Source organism: Notolepis coatsorum (assembly GCF_963971535.1).
Source record: "Notolepis coatsorum genome assembly, chromosome: 16".
In the NCBI taxonomy this organism is placed as follows: domain Eukaryota; kingdom Metazoa; phylum Chordata; class Actinopteri; order Aulopiformes; family Paralepididae; genus Notolepis; species Notolepis coatsorum.
In genome coordinates, this window is record NC_140180.1 from 72,561,777 (window position 1) to 72,579,423 (window position 17,647).

Genomic DNA, 17,647 nt, shown 5'->3' on the forward strand with positions numbered 1-17,647 from the left:
GATAGTGGGTCTTGGACTTCCTGACAGGCAGACCCCAGGTGGTGAGAGCAGGCAACTGCACCTCCTCATCCATCACTCTCAACATAGGGGCCCCCCAGGGCTGTGTCCTGAGTCCCCTCCTCTACTCCCTGTACACACATGACTGTGTGGCACAGCAGAACAACACCACAGTCATCAAATTTGCTGACGACACAGTAGTGGTGGGCCTGATCTCTGCCAACAACGAGAGGGCCTACCTGGAGGAGGTTAAGGTTCTAGCGGGATGGTGTCAAGAGAACAGCCTCTCCCTGAACGTCAGCAAAACAAAGGAGATGATTGTGGACTTTAGGAGGTCGGGGGTCAGGGACTACAGCCCCCTCAGCAACGACGGGGCACCGGTTGAGAGAGTGAACAGTTTTAAGTACCTCGGAGTCCACATATCCGAGGACTTGACATGGACCACACACATTGACAGTGTTATCAAGAAGGCACGACAACACCTCCACTTCCTTAGGCGCTTAAGGAAGTTCAACGTGAGTCAGAAGATCCTTAAGAACTTCTACTCATGCACAATAGAGAGCATCCTGACTGGCAATATCACCTCCTGGTTTGGGAATAGCACTGCACAAGACCACAGCAGACTACAGAGAGTGGCCCGTTCAGCCGAACGCACAATTGGAGGGGGGCTTCCCACTCTCCAAGGCATTTACAACAAGTTGTGCATGGGCAAGGCTAAGAGAATAATCAAAGACTCCAGCCACCCAAACAACTGCCTCTTTGAACTGCTGCGGTCAGGCAAGCGATACCGGAGTCTCATGGCAAGCACAGAGAGACTCAGAAGGAGCTTCTATCCCCAGGCCATCAGGATGCTCAATGAACAATGATTGCTCAATGAACAATGATTGAACAATGAACAATAACAAGCCATCAACACACCCACAGCACACACACACTCACTTTAAATAAACAACACACTGTAGCACCCACTTTACCACACTTTACACTTTTACACTTTACACTTTATATTAATATTATTGGTAAGATAATTGCCCATCTCTTCCTTATTCCTTATTGCACCTCACCACCACAAGGTGGCACCACAAGCTAAGCTATACCTCACAATTTTTGTACCAGATGTACATACTGTATATAGAGGTATACTGAACAATTGTTGTTTACACTTGTGTTTACTTGACTTCTTGACTTTCTATTTTTTACTTAATATACTTATTTATACTATCTTATTATTATCTAGCACACTCTCAGGAGCTAAACAGAAAGAAACATTTCATGCAAAGTATTCTGTATTTCTGTATGACAAATAATAAAGAAACTTGAACTTGAAAACTTGAGATTATGTGCAAAATAAGATTTTTGGTGAAGTGCCCTTTTAAGACCCTTACCTGAAACCACATGTCTCCCTGCTGGTCTATATTTATTGATATATATATATATATATATATATATATATATATATATATATATATTCTTACCGTATATATATCTATCCACATCTGTCTGTACTGCATATAACCCTTGTTACATATATGTAGATACTATATCTGTATCTGTACATCTGTACATACCCTTACCTACTCTTACTAGTTAAGCTGCTGGCCAGTATGACTTACTACCATTATGTCTTTCTCCCTTTCAGCCTTCCTACTGTCTCAATAAAGAACCTTCTCTCCTGTGTCTCCCCTACTCTTTCCCCCTTTCAGCCTTCCTACTTTCTCAATAAAGAACCTTCTCTCCTGTGTCTCCCCTACTCTGTCCCCCTTTCAGCCTTCCTACTGTCTCAATAAAGAACCTTCTCTCCTGTGTCTCCCCTACTCTGTTACTGCTCAATTAAATTATTAGGTAGCAGTCCCTATAAGGTTTCTATCTACTGTACTTCTATCTTCTATCTACTGTACTTCTATCCTATGTATTGCTCATACGAATACATAATCCTCCGATGTTTTCTCCGCGTGTGTTTCTCCAGAACTATGGACTGGAGACGGAGAACCTGCGGACTCTGTCCCACAAGCTCAACGCCTCGGCCAAGAACCTCCAGAACTTCATCCTGGGCCGGCGGAGGGGCGGGCACTATGACGGACGGGCCTCGCGGAGGCTGCCCAACGACTTCCTCACCTCCGTGGTGGATCTGATCGGGGCGGCCAAGAACCTGCTGGCCTGGCTGGACAGGTAGACCGCTCACTCACTTTGGCCTGGCTGGACAGGTAGACCGCTCACTCACTTTGGCCTGGCTGGACAGGTAGACCGCTCACTCACTTTGGCCTGGCTGGACAGGTAGACCGCTCACTCACTTTGGCCTGGCTCGACAGGTAGACCGCTTTACTGAGTGTAAATACAGTTTTTGGAGCTACAAGGTGATCAGTGATCTACAAAGTGATTAGTTGATAGCAAATTAGGTCCAAAAAAACGTACCTGTTCTTCTTTTCGTATCCATATACAAAGCTATTCAGCTTATATAACATCCAGCCAGTGCTTGGTACATTGCTGTCCCTTGATGTTGTAGAGTGCTAGGTCCTTTGCTCTGCAAGGTCCACCTAACAGAGGGCATCGAAGGAAGTACTCCATGGTCTGAGGTTCTGTGCCACAGTCACATGTGGTTGGGCCAGTAAAATAACCCCATCAGCTTAGGGCTTCCCTGGAACGGCCAACACCTGAGCGGTGTCGGTTCAGGCACTTCCATTTTGCTCAGTTGTTATCTCCTGTGGGAGGGTTTCGGCAGGGGCGATGAGCAGAACCTAACCTGTTGATTGGATATTGCAGATAAAAATAGGATAGCTTGCTGATTCTTGATGTGGCGGTCAACCTATACTTTCGAAACAGATAAAAAAGGCTCTGTTTCGCGAGACTGTGATGTTGTGAATTATAATACTAAAACTCCAGTTTTCACTTTGCAATTATTTTGGAAGGGACACTTTGTGTTTCCGTCGCTTTTCTATGTCCTTATATAAAACTACGCCTATGGGCTGGAACACATTGGATGCTATTGTTCACTCTCTATAATGAAAAGGCATTCTTTTTATTTTGGTTACTCATCTCGTAGTGTCTCTTTTTGTTTGGTGTCACCTCGCCCAGCATTCAGAGAGGAGCACATCCTCCCCTACAGCCTATAGGGAGGTGTAGTCTGACGTCACTTTAGTTTCCCGCGCGGTCCACCCGTATAGGGATTTATCATTGGGAAAATGTATTATCGGCTAATAATTCTGCCTCATGAACATTGGCAAGCTTTCCATTTTTGCACAAAATGAGTTCCCTTCTATCACTAACATTATTGTTTAAGCATTTTTGGTTGAAATAAAGTTAGTTATAAGGCTGTTTAATTTGTCGCAAAAAAAAAAAAAACTACTCTTACCAGCCTGTCGTTCAGTGCCAGGAGTCTACGCTGTGGTGACATCAGTCAGCAGCGCCAAAGAAGTGTAGTTCCTCAGTGAACGAAAACATAAACGTTGTTATTTTGCTACTATTACGATTAATTGCGAATTTTTTCATGTTGAGCTATAGATTGTAGATGGATACACACAGAAAGGTACACCATGCCAATGTTCATGCTTTATTTGTTTTAAACGAGACGATTTAGAAATGGGTCCATTGGAAATACATGGCAATTTCAAGGAGGGTGGACCGCGCGGGAAACACCAATGACGTAACCACTACACCTCCCTATACACTTACTTCTATCATCAACGTGTTTCTTTCCTTCCAACGAGCGCAACCGCTGACATCACAGTATGGTCTGACAGGTATACAGAATGCAAGCGCACAAAGGTATTCTCTCTGTCCTCATCCCTGCGTTTGGGATCAACAGCGGGAAACATATGTTGTTGACGTACGGTACTTTAATTCACCCTGTAATGTAATGTGTGAGTCTGTTCCTGTTGTCTCGCAGGTCTCCGTTCGCCAGCGTGACGGAGTACTCTCTGCTGAAGAACAACATAGTGCAACTCTGCTTAGAGTTAACCACCATTGTACAACAGGTATAGTACACACACACACACACACACACACACACACACACACACACACACACACACACACACACACACACACACACACACACACACACACACACACACACACACACACACACACACACACACACACACACACACACACACACACACACATACACACACACACACACATACACAGAGGTGCCATTCATACACACCTGCGCACACGGTCCATGCATATTCATCCCCCCCCCGCACCCTAAAGGTCATGGTTTTAATTGGTGGAAGGGCTCATCAATATGGATCCGGCTCATGGCTTCATGCTGTAGATTCTATGGTGAGTGTAACATATGCCTGGCGCCATAGGCGGTGTGCAGCGCGGCGGAGGGTTGGAGCGGCTCTCGGTAGCAGCCTCAGGCCATGTGCTCTTTCACTCTCTGCTCCAGCTCAACCCCCGCCCGGCTCACAGGCTCTGATGGAGAGGGAGAGCGCTACTGTAGGGGTAGTGAGTCTCACTCTTCCTCTCACACCCGACTCCCTCTGGCTTACTTCTTCCGCGGAGTGGTGTGGATTTGCTACACACACACACACACACACACACACACACACACACACACACACACACACACACACACACACACACACACACACACACACACACACACACACACACACACACACACACACACACACACACACACACACACACACACACACACACACACACACACACACACACACACACACACACACACACACACACACACACACACACACACACACACACACACACACACACACACACACACACACACACACACACACACATGCTATCTCACACATGTGAAGGTGCAAGCGGTGCACAGCACATGCACTCATAGACACACAGACATAGACAATCCCATTGTTTGTAGCGGAACACCATGGTTGTCTGTTGGACTCTATAACCCTGTATGTGTAGGAGTGTTTGTGAGTCTGCCCACAGTGATCACTGGGGCTTGGTAGATAACACAGATCCCCTTTACTTGGGCCAGCGGAGAGGTGAGGAGAGGAGAGGAGAGGAGAGGAGAGGAGAGGAGAGGAGAGGAGAGGAGAGGAGAGGAGAGGAGAGGAGAGGAGAGGAGAGGAGAGGAGAGGAGAGGAGAATAAATGAGAGGAGAGGAGAGGAGAGGAGAGGAGAGGAGAGGAGAGGAGAGGAGAGGAGAGGAGAGGAGAGGAGAGGAGAGGAGAGGAGAGGAGAGGAGAGGAGAAGAAATGAGAGGAGAGGAGAGGAGAGGAGAGGAGAGGAGAGGAGAGGAGAGGAGAGGAGAGGAGAGGAGAGGAGAGGAGAGGAGGGGCGGTGACATAGGGTCACACTGGGCCAGCTGAGTGTGTGGCAGGAAGCATGGCGAGAGGGAGACTACAGTGGCAGCGCTGGTCGTACCAAGGCACCAAAGGATGAATGAACTGGTCCCATGCACATCTGGTATTCTCCGTGGGCTGCTTTCCCAGAAATAGATTAACTATCACCTATTGTTGAGTAACAATCACTCACAGTTAAATAGGGGGGGATGTATGCGGGGGGCAGATTTGTGAGTGCTGGACTCGTGGGATTAAAGCAGCGCAGTCAAGAGTAGGTCCAATCAATTCAAGAAACCGACCCGAATGGAAATGACATTGCTGAGTGCTATTGTTCGTGAGTGAAAAAGAAAAGGAACGGGGGGTCCATCCTTTCTCCGTCTCGTATCTCTCATTTCCTTCCCTCCTGTGGTATTCTGGGTGGCGGGGGTTATTTGAGCAGGTCTGCTGATGCCGCCTGCATTGACGTTTTCCCCCCCTCCATCTCATGTTCTCTCTCTTCCTGTTTTCTTCCGTTCCCTACAGGACTGTACAGTCTACGAGACAGAGAATAAAATCCTCCACGTGGTAAGTTAGCTCGCCTCATACTAGCTCTTCCCTCTGTGGTTTTTATTGACTTCCATTCAGCAGGATTGTTTCCCCTGTGTGTGGGTTTTTCGTTTACACAAATCCCTGGAATGACCGACCGCACACGTCCACTTTGAAAACCTCAGAATGAGAAACATGTTTAACACATGGCGTTTGGCGGATGCTTTAGAAGTGCCTTATATGACCAAGTGCCATGGTGATGTGGGATTTCCCCATGACTAATAAACTCATGACATCACAAGATGACACTGTCATCTGTAGATCGCTTACTTTGATCTTTAACGTTATGCGGCTACATTGATCCACTGTGTCTGTCAGTCTATGTCTGTTTTTTGACAGACAGTAATATATAAAATAAAATAAAATAAAATAAAATAAAATAAAATAAAATAAAATAAAATAAAATAAAATAAAATAAAATAAAATAAAATAAAATAAAATAAAATAAAATAAAATAAAATAAAATAAAATAAAATAAAATAAAATAAAATAAAATAAAATAAAATAAAAATAATAATAATAATAATATCCTCAGTCACTTTTCTATCCATTAATTAACAGTTGAATGTAGCTGCAGCCTTACTTAGACCGCACTGCAGACCGCACAGCGGTCATTATTGTCCCACAGCGGTCATTATTGTCTGATAACTGACCTCTGACGCGCGCTATTGACCAATCACAAGCAAGCATTTCGGCGAATGTGAAAACGCCATGTAATAAGCAAATATAACAATAGCCTTTTTACTTTATGTAGACTCTCATATGTTTCTATGGATGGGAAAACGTAAATGAAGTAAATTACTATAGTAATCCTCAGATATTAGAAAATATTAATACTTTTACTAGATTATTTGGAGGGGGTGAACTAACTGCATAGTGACAGAGTGGCTATGATGACAAGCACTTTGGATAACAACAGCACAAGGGTAGGATCTTTTAACTGAATATACTGTCTACATCATTGTGAAGTGTGTAACTTTAGGAACTGTGGTCTGTAGCACTCAACACTTTGATGAACATTGTACAAGACCAGCCGCATTTCATTGTATACCTGTATGCCGTGACAATTAAAACTCTTGACTTGACTTGACTTGACTTGTTACTCAGCTGATAGAGTTGTACCCTTCCTGCTGTCTTGTTGTACAAAACTTGTAAGTCGCTTTGGATAAAAGTGTCAGCTTAATGACTAAATGTAAATGTAAAATGTAAAGCAGACAGGTTAGCATGTCTGCTGTCGAAGGGGGGTGGGGGGGGGGGGGGGGGGGTAATTCCTTGGGAGGACCACTGCCCTAAAGTACACAATCTCTACTTTCTTAAATTGTGAACGTACACAACACTCAACAACTTTTTTTTTAAAGATTTATATAAACTTTTTCATTTCGCAACTCGCCTTATGAGTGAGTTGACAGAAGCGGAATCCGGTGGAAACCTCCAGCTGGGCTCTCATGTCTGTCAGAGAACAGTAGCGAGCAGCGAGCGTCTGACGAGGGGCTGACAGTCATCTCTCGCCTCACCTACTACAATGCACTGCTAGCTGGTTTACCGGCTACCACCAACACGCCACTTCAACTCATACAGAACGCAGCCTGATCTCTACCAAAGTTAGCTCACGTTACCCCACTTCTTAGAGCTGCACTGGCTTCCCATTCCCGCACAAATGCGCTTCAAACTCCTTGACCTGGCTTACCGTGCAACAAGGGGAACGGCTTCCTCCAACCTCTGGTCAATGGTCTCTAACTACACACTCTCAAGACCCCTCTACACTCTGCATCTTCTGGCCGCCTCAGACTCACTCCTATTCTAGCTCCTGGGAGGTCATCAAAGCGAAGCACACCACGGTCAGGACAGCCGAAACCCACACACCAAAAACACACCATTTCAATCTATATCTGAAATGAAAAAATTAATAACCTTCGTACCGTCTTTTACTATTATCCACCAGGGGCGTATCTAGACCAAGCACTGTACTGGGGCACAGGGGGGCACCAAGGGATATGAAATTTTTTTTTGCCGATTTTGCCCGGTTTTTGGGCGAAAATTTGCAGATTTTGTAACTATTTAATTTTTTTACTTTATTTCGGTTTTAGGGTTAGGGTTAGGTTAGATGCATCCATCTGTATGGAGAATGGGAGGGGTTTATCTGACGTTAAGGCCTTGAGAACATCACCCACTGCCTTTGGAGCAAGGACCAGGGCCCCGTTCCCCGTACCTGGATAACTGAGTTAGCCGGATAATTTCCAGTCAAGCCTGACTTAAGCCGGACCTTCCCATTCCCCGACGCGCGATTGTCCAAATCACCATGACAACAGATCAAAAAGTTTGAGCCTGGTCGGGAGCAGGGTTAACTTCAGTTAGCCGGATGAACCATGGCCACGCCCCCGCAAAGAAATGACAGCTCGCTTCCTGAAATGATTCTCACAGTCTAGGATCTGCATTATACCATTCTGAATTACGTTTCTGTGCTTCGTTTTCCTAGAGGGGGCTTTTGAAATGTATAATAATATAACTAAATGCTGATAATAAATCATATTGAGCCTATAGATTTACTTTGTCCTAAATAAAATAATGCACGTCATATACGGCGCTCGGAGTCGCGATACACGCTGCATGTGGTTATTTTAATAACGGCGCATTGCAAATGTGAATCCCGCGGGGATATTTTTAATGAATGAAACCTATCGGCCGTTTGGCTCTGATTAGTTTCATATATTCTCCGCAGTAGATTTGCTTAACGGAGCGCCCGGATTGTGTTTCATTCAAGCATAAAATTGAAGTGTCTATGCGTGGATTGTGGATTTTGTGTGATATTGTAACTGGGATTAAAATGTCTGATGAGGGGGGGCAGGTGGCGCACGGAGATTACGTTCGTCACCAACACCGGGAGACACTAGGATTCGCCTGTTCGAATCCAGCTCCCGGCGTTGCTATCAGCTTGGCTGGCCTCTCACACTGATACAATTGGCTGTATCAGGGGGTGGGAAAGCTGAAGGGTGGGTCCTGGGCGTTGTGGACAGCGACCCCTACAGTTCGGTCGGGGCGCCTGCTCAGCGAGGGTTGGAACTGAGGAGAGATAGTGTGGCCTCCCACACGCTACACTCTCCCCGGTGAGAACCTGCGCGGCCAGGTTGGCCTGCCCCAGGCTGCACATGCGTCGGAGGAAAGCATGTGACAGTCTCCGGTCTCCCGGACCAACAGTAGGGGAAAGTACGCAACAACCAGGAAGGGTGGGATGGGAGAAAAATCGGGAAAAAGGAGGGGAAGAAAGATAAAAAAAAAAATTAAAATAAAAAGAAATGTCTGATGAGATGCGCTGTTTGACGGATTTGAGAAATTGAATGAGCCGTTGACGTCACATTAATGCATTTGAGAATAAAGAGATAAAACTTCATTCAAAAGAAAAAAATATTCTAAACACGGGTCTCTCGTTCATTAATGGATAAACAATGAATCTATCCCGTCTGGCACAGTGGCGCAGCGGTAGTGCTCAATTCTGGCAACCGGGCGACCGGTGTTCGAAACCCCGCGTTTCCAATATAATTTTTTTTGGAATATAATATTAATGATTATACGCAAAAGTAGCCTAGTTTTAAGTTAAAATATTATAAATCTACATGCATTGAGGATGTCATTCTTTATATAGCTCTCAACGTGCACCAAATTGAATTATTCCTACATTGCAAAAAGAAGGAAAAGACTAGGATTCGAACCCGGGCCGTCTGCGTGAAAGTCAAAAGCATAAACCGTTACACCACAGTGCAGATAATTAAAAGATCCACCATACATCAATCAATGGGTAAGAGAGCCGTATCCTTATTCTGTATAACAGTTTAACTAATTATTTTCGCTAGCAAGATCTCATTTGATTATTCAATCCATAAACCTACTGCCAGCAGGCAAGTTTAAAGAAATATAATCTGATTGATTGAGGTAATGAGGGACTTAAAATTAGCCTATAGATAACGCATTTAACTTGTCGGCGAGGCGATTGAGCCGTACTGCAATCTGTTAATAAAGTTTTAAATCAATTAATCAATCAATGCCGTTAGAAAATCAGGATCTCTGCTATCGATACGTGCTGGCTTTTCAACTGAAGTGGCCGCGCGCACTTATCCTGGGTCTCAAGTCTGGTTCGAGTTAACGAGACTGAATCCACCTTCGAGGAACAGGAAAATCCCGGCTTCAAACATCGGGTTAATTGAATCTGGATAATGGGACTCTTGATCGACTTAGTTGGAACCAGGTACGGGGAATAGGGCCCAGAGCCTCTGCCTTTGTTCTTCCTAAAGTCATGTAGAATCTTTTGATTGAGCTTGTTTTTTTTAAAGAAAAGATGTATCATTTAGATGCCTTTATTTCATATTTGACGCAGACGGTAGGCTATATATAGCACATTTTGTTTGGTTTTCAGTTTTCAATCCATAATAAGTTAACAGAAAAAATAAGTACACAACCACATTATTTCAGCCTAATAAAACTATGTTTATTGTCATTGTTTTAAGAACACAAGGTGACTTGGTAATACTCACATTTTGAGTAAAAATAATCCCACTTGAAATAATAAAGGGTCTCAATTAAATATGTGTAGTGTCACATGACCAGAACACAGCTCAGTCGTCGCAAGGTTTAACTGAGGCACACCCTCCTCCAATCCCTCCCCCGGAGCAAGGCCAGAGAGAGAGAGGAGAGGAGAGAGAGAGAGAGAGAGGAGAGGAGAGGGAGAGAGAGAGAGAGAGAGAGAGAGAGAGAGAGAGAGAGAGAGAGAGGAGAGGAGAGGGAGAGAGAGGAGAGGAGAGGAGAGAGAGAGAGAGAGAGAGAGAGAGAGAGAGAGAGAGAGAGATGAGAGAGAGAGAGAGAGAGAGAGAGAGAGAGAGAGAGAGAGAGAGAGAGGAGGAGAGGAGAGGAGAGAGATAGAGAGAGGGGAGGGAGAGGGAGAGAGAGAGGAGAGAGAGAGAGAGAGAGAGAGAGAGAGAGAGAGAGAGAGAGAGAGAGAGAGGGAGGAGAGGAGAGGAGAGGGAGAGGGAGAGGGAGAGGGAGAGAGAGAGAGAGGAGAGGAGAGAGAGAGAGAGGAGAGAGAGAGAGGGAGAGAGAGAGAAAGACATTCAAGTTAAATAAACCGCTGCTTACCTGAGATCCCTGGCACTGTTTTGCTTTACTGAGCGTTATCTGGGGTAGTAGTTGGTTGGTCGGTCCCTTTAAGCTGCACACCGGAGCATCTTTTAATCCAGCTGTTTGCTGTTCTCTGATATTTTCGGACATTTTGTTGATGCGTCGCTCGACACTTCGAGCTGACATGGGGATATCTTTTATCCTTGATTGATTGTCTCTTTGTTTGGCAAGCCTTCAACATAAGTACACACAGCACGGTCCTTCTGACACACAAACCCGTAGTAGTCTGTCCACGAGGGCTGGAATGCCCAAATTTCGTTTGCTTTAACTTTCTTAGCTGTGCATCATGACAGAATGCAACGCAGCTGTGTGATACCTGCGAACTGCGCGAGGCCAGCTGCCTGCTGACAGCTGAGCACCATGGGATGTACCATGTATTAGCTGTCATAGGGGTGTGCAAACCAGGCAACTTACAAAAAAGAGCCTGTTGGAGGATTTCAACAAGATAAATGCAAAATATTTCACTATAATATTTCAAAGCGAAGTAAAAAAAATTATAATAATAATAATCACTGGGGCAATCACTGGGGCACAGCTGATCAACAGTGGGGCCGGTGCCCCACTGATAGTGGTCTAAATACGCCGATGTTATCCACTACTGAGTAATCTACCTTGCCTATATTACTTTACTATGCTAATGTCTATACTACTATGCACTCAAGAGTGTAGCACTTATGTTCAACATTGCTTGACGAACAATCTTACTTACCCTTAGCTTCCAGAGTTGTACCCTTCCTGCTGACTTGTCGTACAGAACTTGTACGTCGTTTTGGATAAAAGCGTTCATCTAAATGACTAAATGTAAATGTGCAAAGACACAACTGTGTTGTTTACCTTCACTGCTACACAGCTAACAATGACTGGGGACGCTTTTGCGGCTGACAAATTACTGTACAATATTTAAGTGGGTACACTCACACAGACATGCACAGTATATGTACCTGTATACACACACACGCACGCACGCACGCACGCACGCACGCACGCACGCACGCACGCACGCACGCACGCACGCACACACACACACACACACACACACACACACACACACACACACACACACACACACACACACACACACACCAACGTTGGGTGCCAGACTTATAAAGGCTATGCATGACTAAGTCTGTTAGGTGTGGGAGGTTTATGTGTGAAATAGGGAGACGGCATGAAAAGCAGAGAGAGAGAGTGACAGAGAGAGAGAGAAAGAGAGAGAGAGAGAGAGAGACAGAGAGAGAGAGAGAGAGAGAGAGAGAGAGAGAGAGAGAGAGAGAGAGAGAGAGAGAGAGAGAGAGAGAGAGAGAGAGAGAGAGACAGAGAGACAGAGAGAGACAGAGAGAGAGAGCGGGACCGTTTGCTTCAACATAACATAGCTACAAGAGCTAACGGGACCGTATGGTTCAACACAACATAGCTAGCAGGCCCGTTAGCCCCCAGAACATTAGCAACAATAAATCAGCCAGCCAGCTACTGACACTGGCCCACAGAACGTTAGCTAACGACAGCTAGCCAGCCAGCTAAACCCTAAATAGTATTTTGTACAAAAGGCTAATAACAACAGTCTCTGTCAGTTAAGTTTGTGTTACCTGGTGTGTTGACATGGAGGACCAAAACAGGCAAAGCTGCACAGAGCTGTGCAGCAGAGAAGTTGAGTACCCTCCTAGTTGCACAAGTAATAAAAACAAGAAAAAACACAAGGAGGAGACACTGTTGGCCCACCCAGAGGAGCTGTATGCTGACTACACTGTCTATAATGAGAAGAAGGTGATGAATGACCTCATCTTCCACACAGAACATGTTAACTCCTGGAAACAGGTGATCTGTAACCACTATGACCATGTTGTGAAAGAAGGCATCGGACGAGGAGGACGGCACACTATATGCCATGATGAGACCCTGGACACTGATAACCCAGTTCTAACAATCTCTTACTATGTTAAAGGGACTGTATTAGTACAGGGAAATGAAGCAAACCTCAACATATTTCAAGAGCTTTTCCCAAAAATAAAAACGGAAGTGGAGAGAGTAGTGCCCAATACCAATGCTGCGGACACACAGACAGAAGAGGACAAGGTGAACACAGACACAGAAATATCAGAGTCAAAACCAGCAACTAGCCCTTCTGACTGTGCCACTCCAACTCCCTCCAACCACACAGTGAATCCAGTGATGCCACTGCCAGTACAAAGAGCACCAGTCAGCCCATCCATCCACACTCCTTCAACACCCTCCCAACTGGTCCAGCAGCTGAGAAAAAGCGTATCTCTCCTGGAGCTGGAGTTTACTGAATTTAAAGAGAGGACTCTGGCCAGGCTGACTGAGCCCTGCACCATTCAGCAGCTGGGAGAAGAGCTCCGTCATCTGAAGAGGAACGGGGAGGAGACCACTTCAGAGCTGAGGGAGACCCAGAGGAGGGTCAGGGAGCTCACAGAAACCATGCGGGAGCTAGAGCAGGAAAACTACACCCTACAGGCCCAGATGAAAGCCATGAAGGAAGATACAAACAGCCGGGAGGAGTCTCTACGCAGTGAGATAGAGGAAGTAAAGCTACAACGACAAGAAGAAAGAATACATACATTCCCCCCCGATCAAAAGCGGTCCTCTGCTCCAACACTCACCACCCCACCCCCCCTACTGCCAAACCAGAATATACCGCCCCCCCCCTGACCCCACTAACCCCTCCCAGCCTGACACCCACTGACATACCTTCGGACTCAGACCCCCTTCCAGCAGCCCAACCTCCACCCGAGCCACGGCCCCAGTCCACCAGACCAGCCCAGCCCAAAGCCCAGGTAGTCCTCCTCATGGACTCCAATGGCAAATACCTGGACACAGCACGCCTCTTCCCGGGCCTCAAGGTGACAGCCAAGCGCTGTCGGAACACAGGCCACGCCATGGAGCTGCTCAGACAGGACACTCTAGGGAGCCCCCAGTACATGGTGGTGCACACGGGCACAAATGACCTCCACTATCTACAGCATAGAACTGCTGAAGCAATGGCCAGGGTGGCTGAGAAGGCCTCCAGGGAGTTCCCACACACCAGAGTAATCATCTCCACCCTCCTCCCCAGGATGGACACCCCTCCACACATCATTCACGAAATCAACATGGAGACCTCAAGAAACTGTGCTGCCCTCAAAAATGTCCACCTGGCCCACCACACAAACATCGGCAGATGGGACTTTAATAATGATGGGCTACACCTAAACAACGCGGGAGTGAGGACATTTGCAAAAACATTAAAGGATGCTGCCCTCGGACGCAACCCCAACAGACCCAGTCACACACCGGCCTCTCCGAGAAAGCACAGGCCCATGAGATACCCACGAGGAGTCACCCCACAAACCTATGCCCCACCTATACCCCACCTTTCCACCCCACCCAGTGAGAGGAGACATCCCCCCAGCCGACCCCTCAACCGCCCCCAGCCCACACCCCACCCTTCCAACCCACCCAGTGAGAGGAGACGTCCCCCCAGCCGACCCCCTCACCGTCCGCCGCAGGAGATGACCTATGCATCCGCCCTGACCAGCCCCCCCCCCCCCCACCCACATCAGAGCTGAATGAGATCAAACAAATGTTATACACGCTATGCAGTAAACTTCTCACTACAAGCTAGCAGTCGACCAAAAAGAAAAGAAAAAGCAGGCCAACTGCCTGCTGTTGCCTTTGTTGTTGTTAAATTTATTCTGTGATGTTCGTCCATTGACTGAATACCTTTATACCCTATAACCTTTATACCTTTGAACACCTTTATATATATTTTTCATTGATTGAATACCCTTATACCTTATAACCTTTATACCTTTATATATTTTTGTACAAAATGCAATCATTTGCCATCAGTTGCTGGAACATACAGGGTCTTTGCTCTTCAACATACGGCCTTAAGAGTAGAGACTCAGATTTTTTACAGGCTATAACAAACAATGACCTCTTAATCCTAACTGAGACATGGTGCAGAGAAGATGTAGACACACACTGCCCTCCTCACTATAGAGAAGTCATTTTGCCATCAAATAAAACAAAACATATTAGTCAGGGCAGAGACTCAGGGGGATTGATAATTTGGTACAAATCACAACTCCACCAGTCAATACAGATTCTAAAAACCGGGAACAATCATATTTGGTTAAAACTAAATAAAGAAGTAATCCCCTCTCAGAGAGACCTATTTATCTGTGGAATATACGTACCACCCACTGGGTCTCCATATTACTCAGACGACATCTTCTCCAACCTTGAATCAGAAATATGTCTTTATCAAAGTCAAGGTCATGTGCTTGTTTGCGGTGACTTCAATGCCCGAACGGGAACCCACCCTGATTTCACCAGTACACATGGAGACAATTTCATATCTGACCACACCATATGCAACCATGTAAACCAGTCCCCTAGAAATAACCATGACACTTCCATAAACAAAAATGGGAAGGATTTATTACAGCTGTGTAGAGGACTGAGTCTCTACCTTGTCAATGGGCGTGTGAGAGGGGACTCACAAGGAAGGTACACTTACTGCTCACCCCTTGGCAGCAGCACAGTAGATTACATGATAACAGATCTGGATCCAGTATCCTTCAGTTCATTCACAGTCAAACCTCTGACCCCACTCTCCGACCACAGTCAGATCACTGCATACATGAAAAGAACTGAGTCTCTCAAAAATCCCCCTACACAGCCCAGTAAACTATACAACATCCCCAAATACTACAGATGGTCCCAGAACAGCATGCAGGACTACCAGAGAGCCATCGCCAGTGATGAGACACAATCACTGTTAGATACGTTCCTAGCCATGCCATACTCTAACAGTGTTGAAGGAGTAAACCTAGCTGTAGAACACATAAATTATATATTTGAAAGAACTGCAACAAAGTCCAAATTAAAATTATCAGGTAACAAACAGAGAAAAACTAAAAAGGACCAATGGTTTGACAAAGAATGTAAAGCTCTTAGAACACAGCTAAGAAAAATATCAAACCAGAAACACATAAACCCACAAAATGACACCTTACGCCTCCAATACTGTGAATCATTGAAACACTACAAAAAGACCATCAGAATTAAAAGGAACAATCACGTAAATAAACAATTGTGCAAAATAGAGGACTCTCTAAGCTCTAACTCCTTCTGGGACCACTGGAACTCATTGAATAAAGATAAGCCGGAAGAAATGGCTATCCAAGATGGGGATGTTTGGACAAACCACTTCACATCACTCTTTACAACTGTACCCCTGAATACAAAAACGGAAACCAGCCAGATATGTGAAAAATTACAAAAATGGGAAAATATCATAAAGGATAATCAAAACCCTCTAGACTTCCCAATCACAGAACAAGAGCTGAAATCAAAACTCCAGTGCCTTAAAGCTAGAAAGGCCTGTGGTACAGATGGCATATTAAATGAAATGATTAAACACAGCTCTGAAAAATTCCAATTGGCTATTTTAAAATTATTCAATTTGACACTAAATCTAGGCTATTTTCCTGATGTCTGGAATGAAGGACTCATAACCACAATTTTCAAGAGTGGAGATAAACATGACCCAAAAAACTATAGGGGTATCTGTGTGACGAGTAATTTGGGCAAACTTCTATGTAGTATCATCAACACCAGACTCATAGAATTCCTTACAGAACACAGCGTTCTAAGTAAAAGCCAAATCGGATTCTTACCAAATTATCGTACCTCTGACCATATATACACTCTTAAAACCCTAATTGACATTCACGTAAAACAGAACAAAAACAAAATATATTCCTGCTTTGTCGATTTTGAAAAAGCTTTTGACTCAATTTGGCACAAAGGTCTTTTCTTCAAAATTCTAGAAAGTGGTGTTGGAGGAAATACATATGACTTGATCAAATCCATGTACACAAAAAACAGATGTGCTGTTAGAATTGGAAATAAAAGAAAAAATGTCTTCACCCAGGGTCGCGGAGTCCGCCAGGGGTGCAATTTAAGCCCAACATTGTTTAATATATATATAAATGAATTAGCAAAGTTATTAGAACTTTCTACTGCACCCGGTCTGACTCTGCACGATACCAATGTAAAATTACTGATGTACGCAGATGATCTGGTTCTGCTGTCAGCCACTAAAGAGGGTCTACAACAGAACCTAGACATCCTCCACCAGTTCTGCCAGACATGGTCTCTGAACGTAAACATGAAGAAGACTAAAGTCATGATCTTTCAAAGGAGACACGAGTCTCAGAGTTCACATAATACATTTAAATTAGGCACACACATATTAGAAAACACAAAAAGCTACCCATATTTGGGATTGAAAATAAATCATAATGGAAACTTCAATATGGCTGTGAATTAATTGAAGGAGAAGGGAAGAAGGGCTTTTTATGCCATCAAAAGGAAATTCCAATTGACATCCCAATTAGGACCTGGCTCAAAATTCTAAATTCCGTAATAAATCCAATAATATTATATGGCAGTGAAGTGTGGGGTCCATTAACTAACCAAGATTTCCCAAATGGGAAAAACACCCATTAGAAGTACTGCATGCAGAATTGTGCAAAAAACTACTTAAAGGTCCCATGCATTATAAATGTCATTTTTCAGTCTCTAGCATTGTATTATAGTAATAG

The 17,647-nt window shown here is 44.9% G+C and overlaps 1 protein-coding gene across 1 annotated transcript in view; it reads left to right on the forward strand.

Annotated features, from left to right (window-relative positions):
- Positions 1-17,647, forward strand: part of LOC311243244 (connector enhancer of kinase suppressor of ras 2) — a gene marked incomplete at both ends in the record, with an annotated part of 192,895 nt that overhangs the window by 69,645 nt on the left and 105,603 nt on the right. The window contains 3 exon segments of the mRNA XM_084332391.1: positions 1,964-2,166; positions 3,881-3,968; positions 5,808-5,849. Coding sequence (XP_084188517.1) covers positions 1,964-2,166; positions 3,881-3,968; positions 5,808-5,849 — 333 coding nt within the window.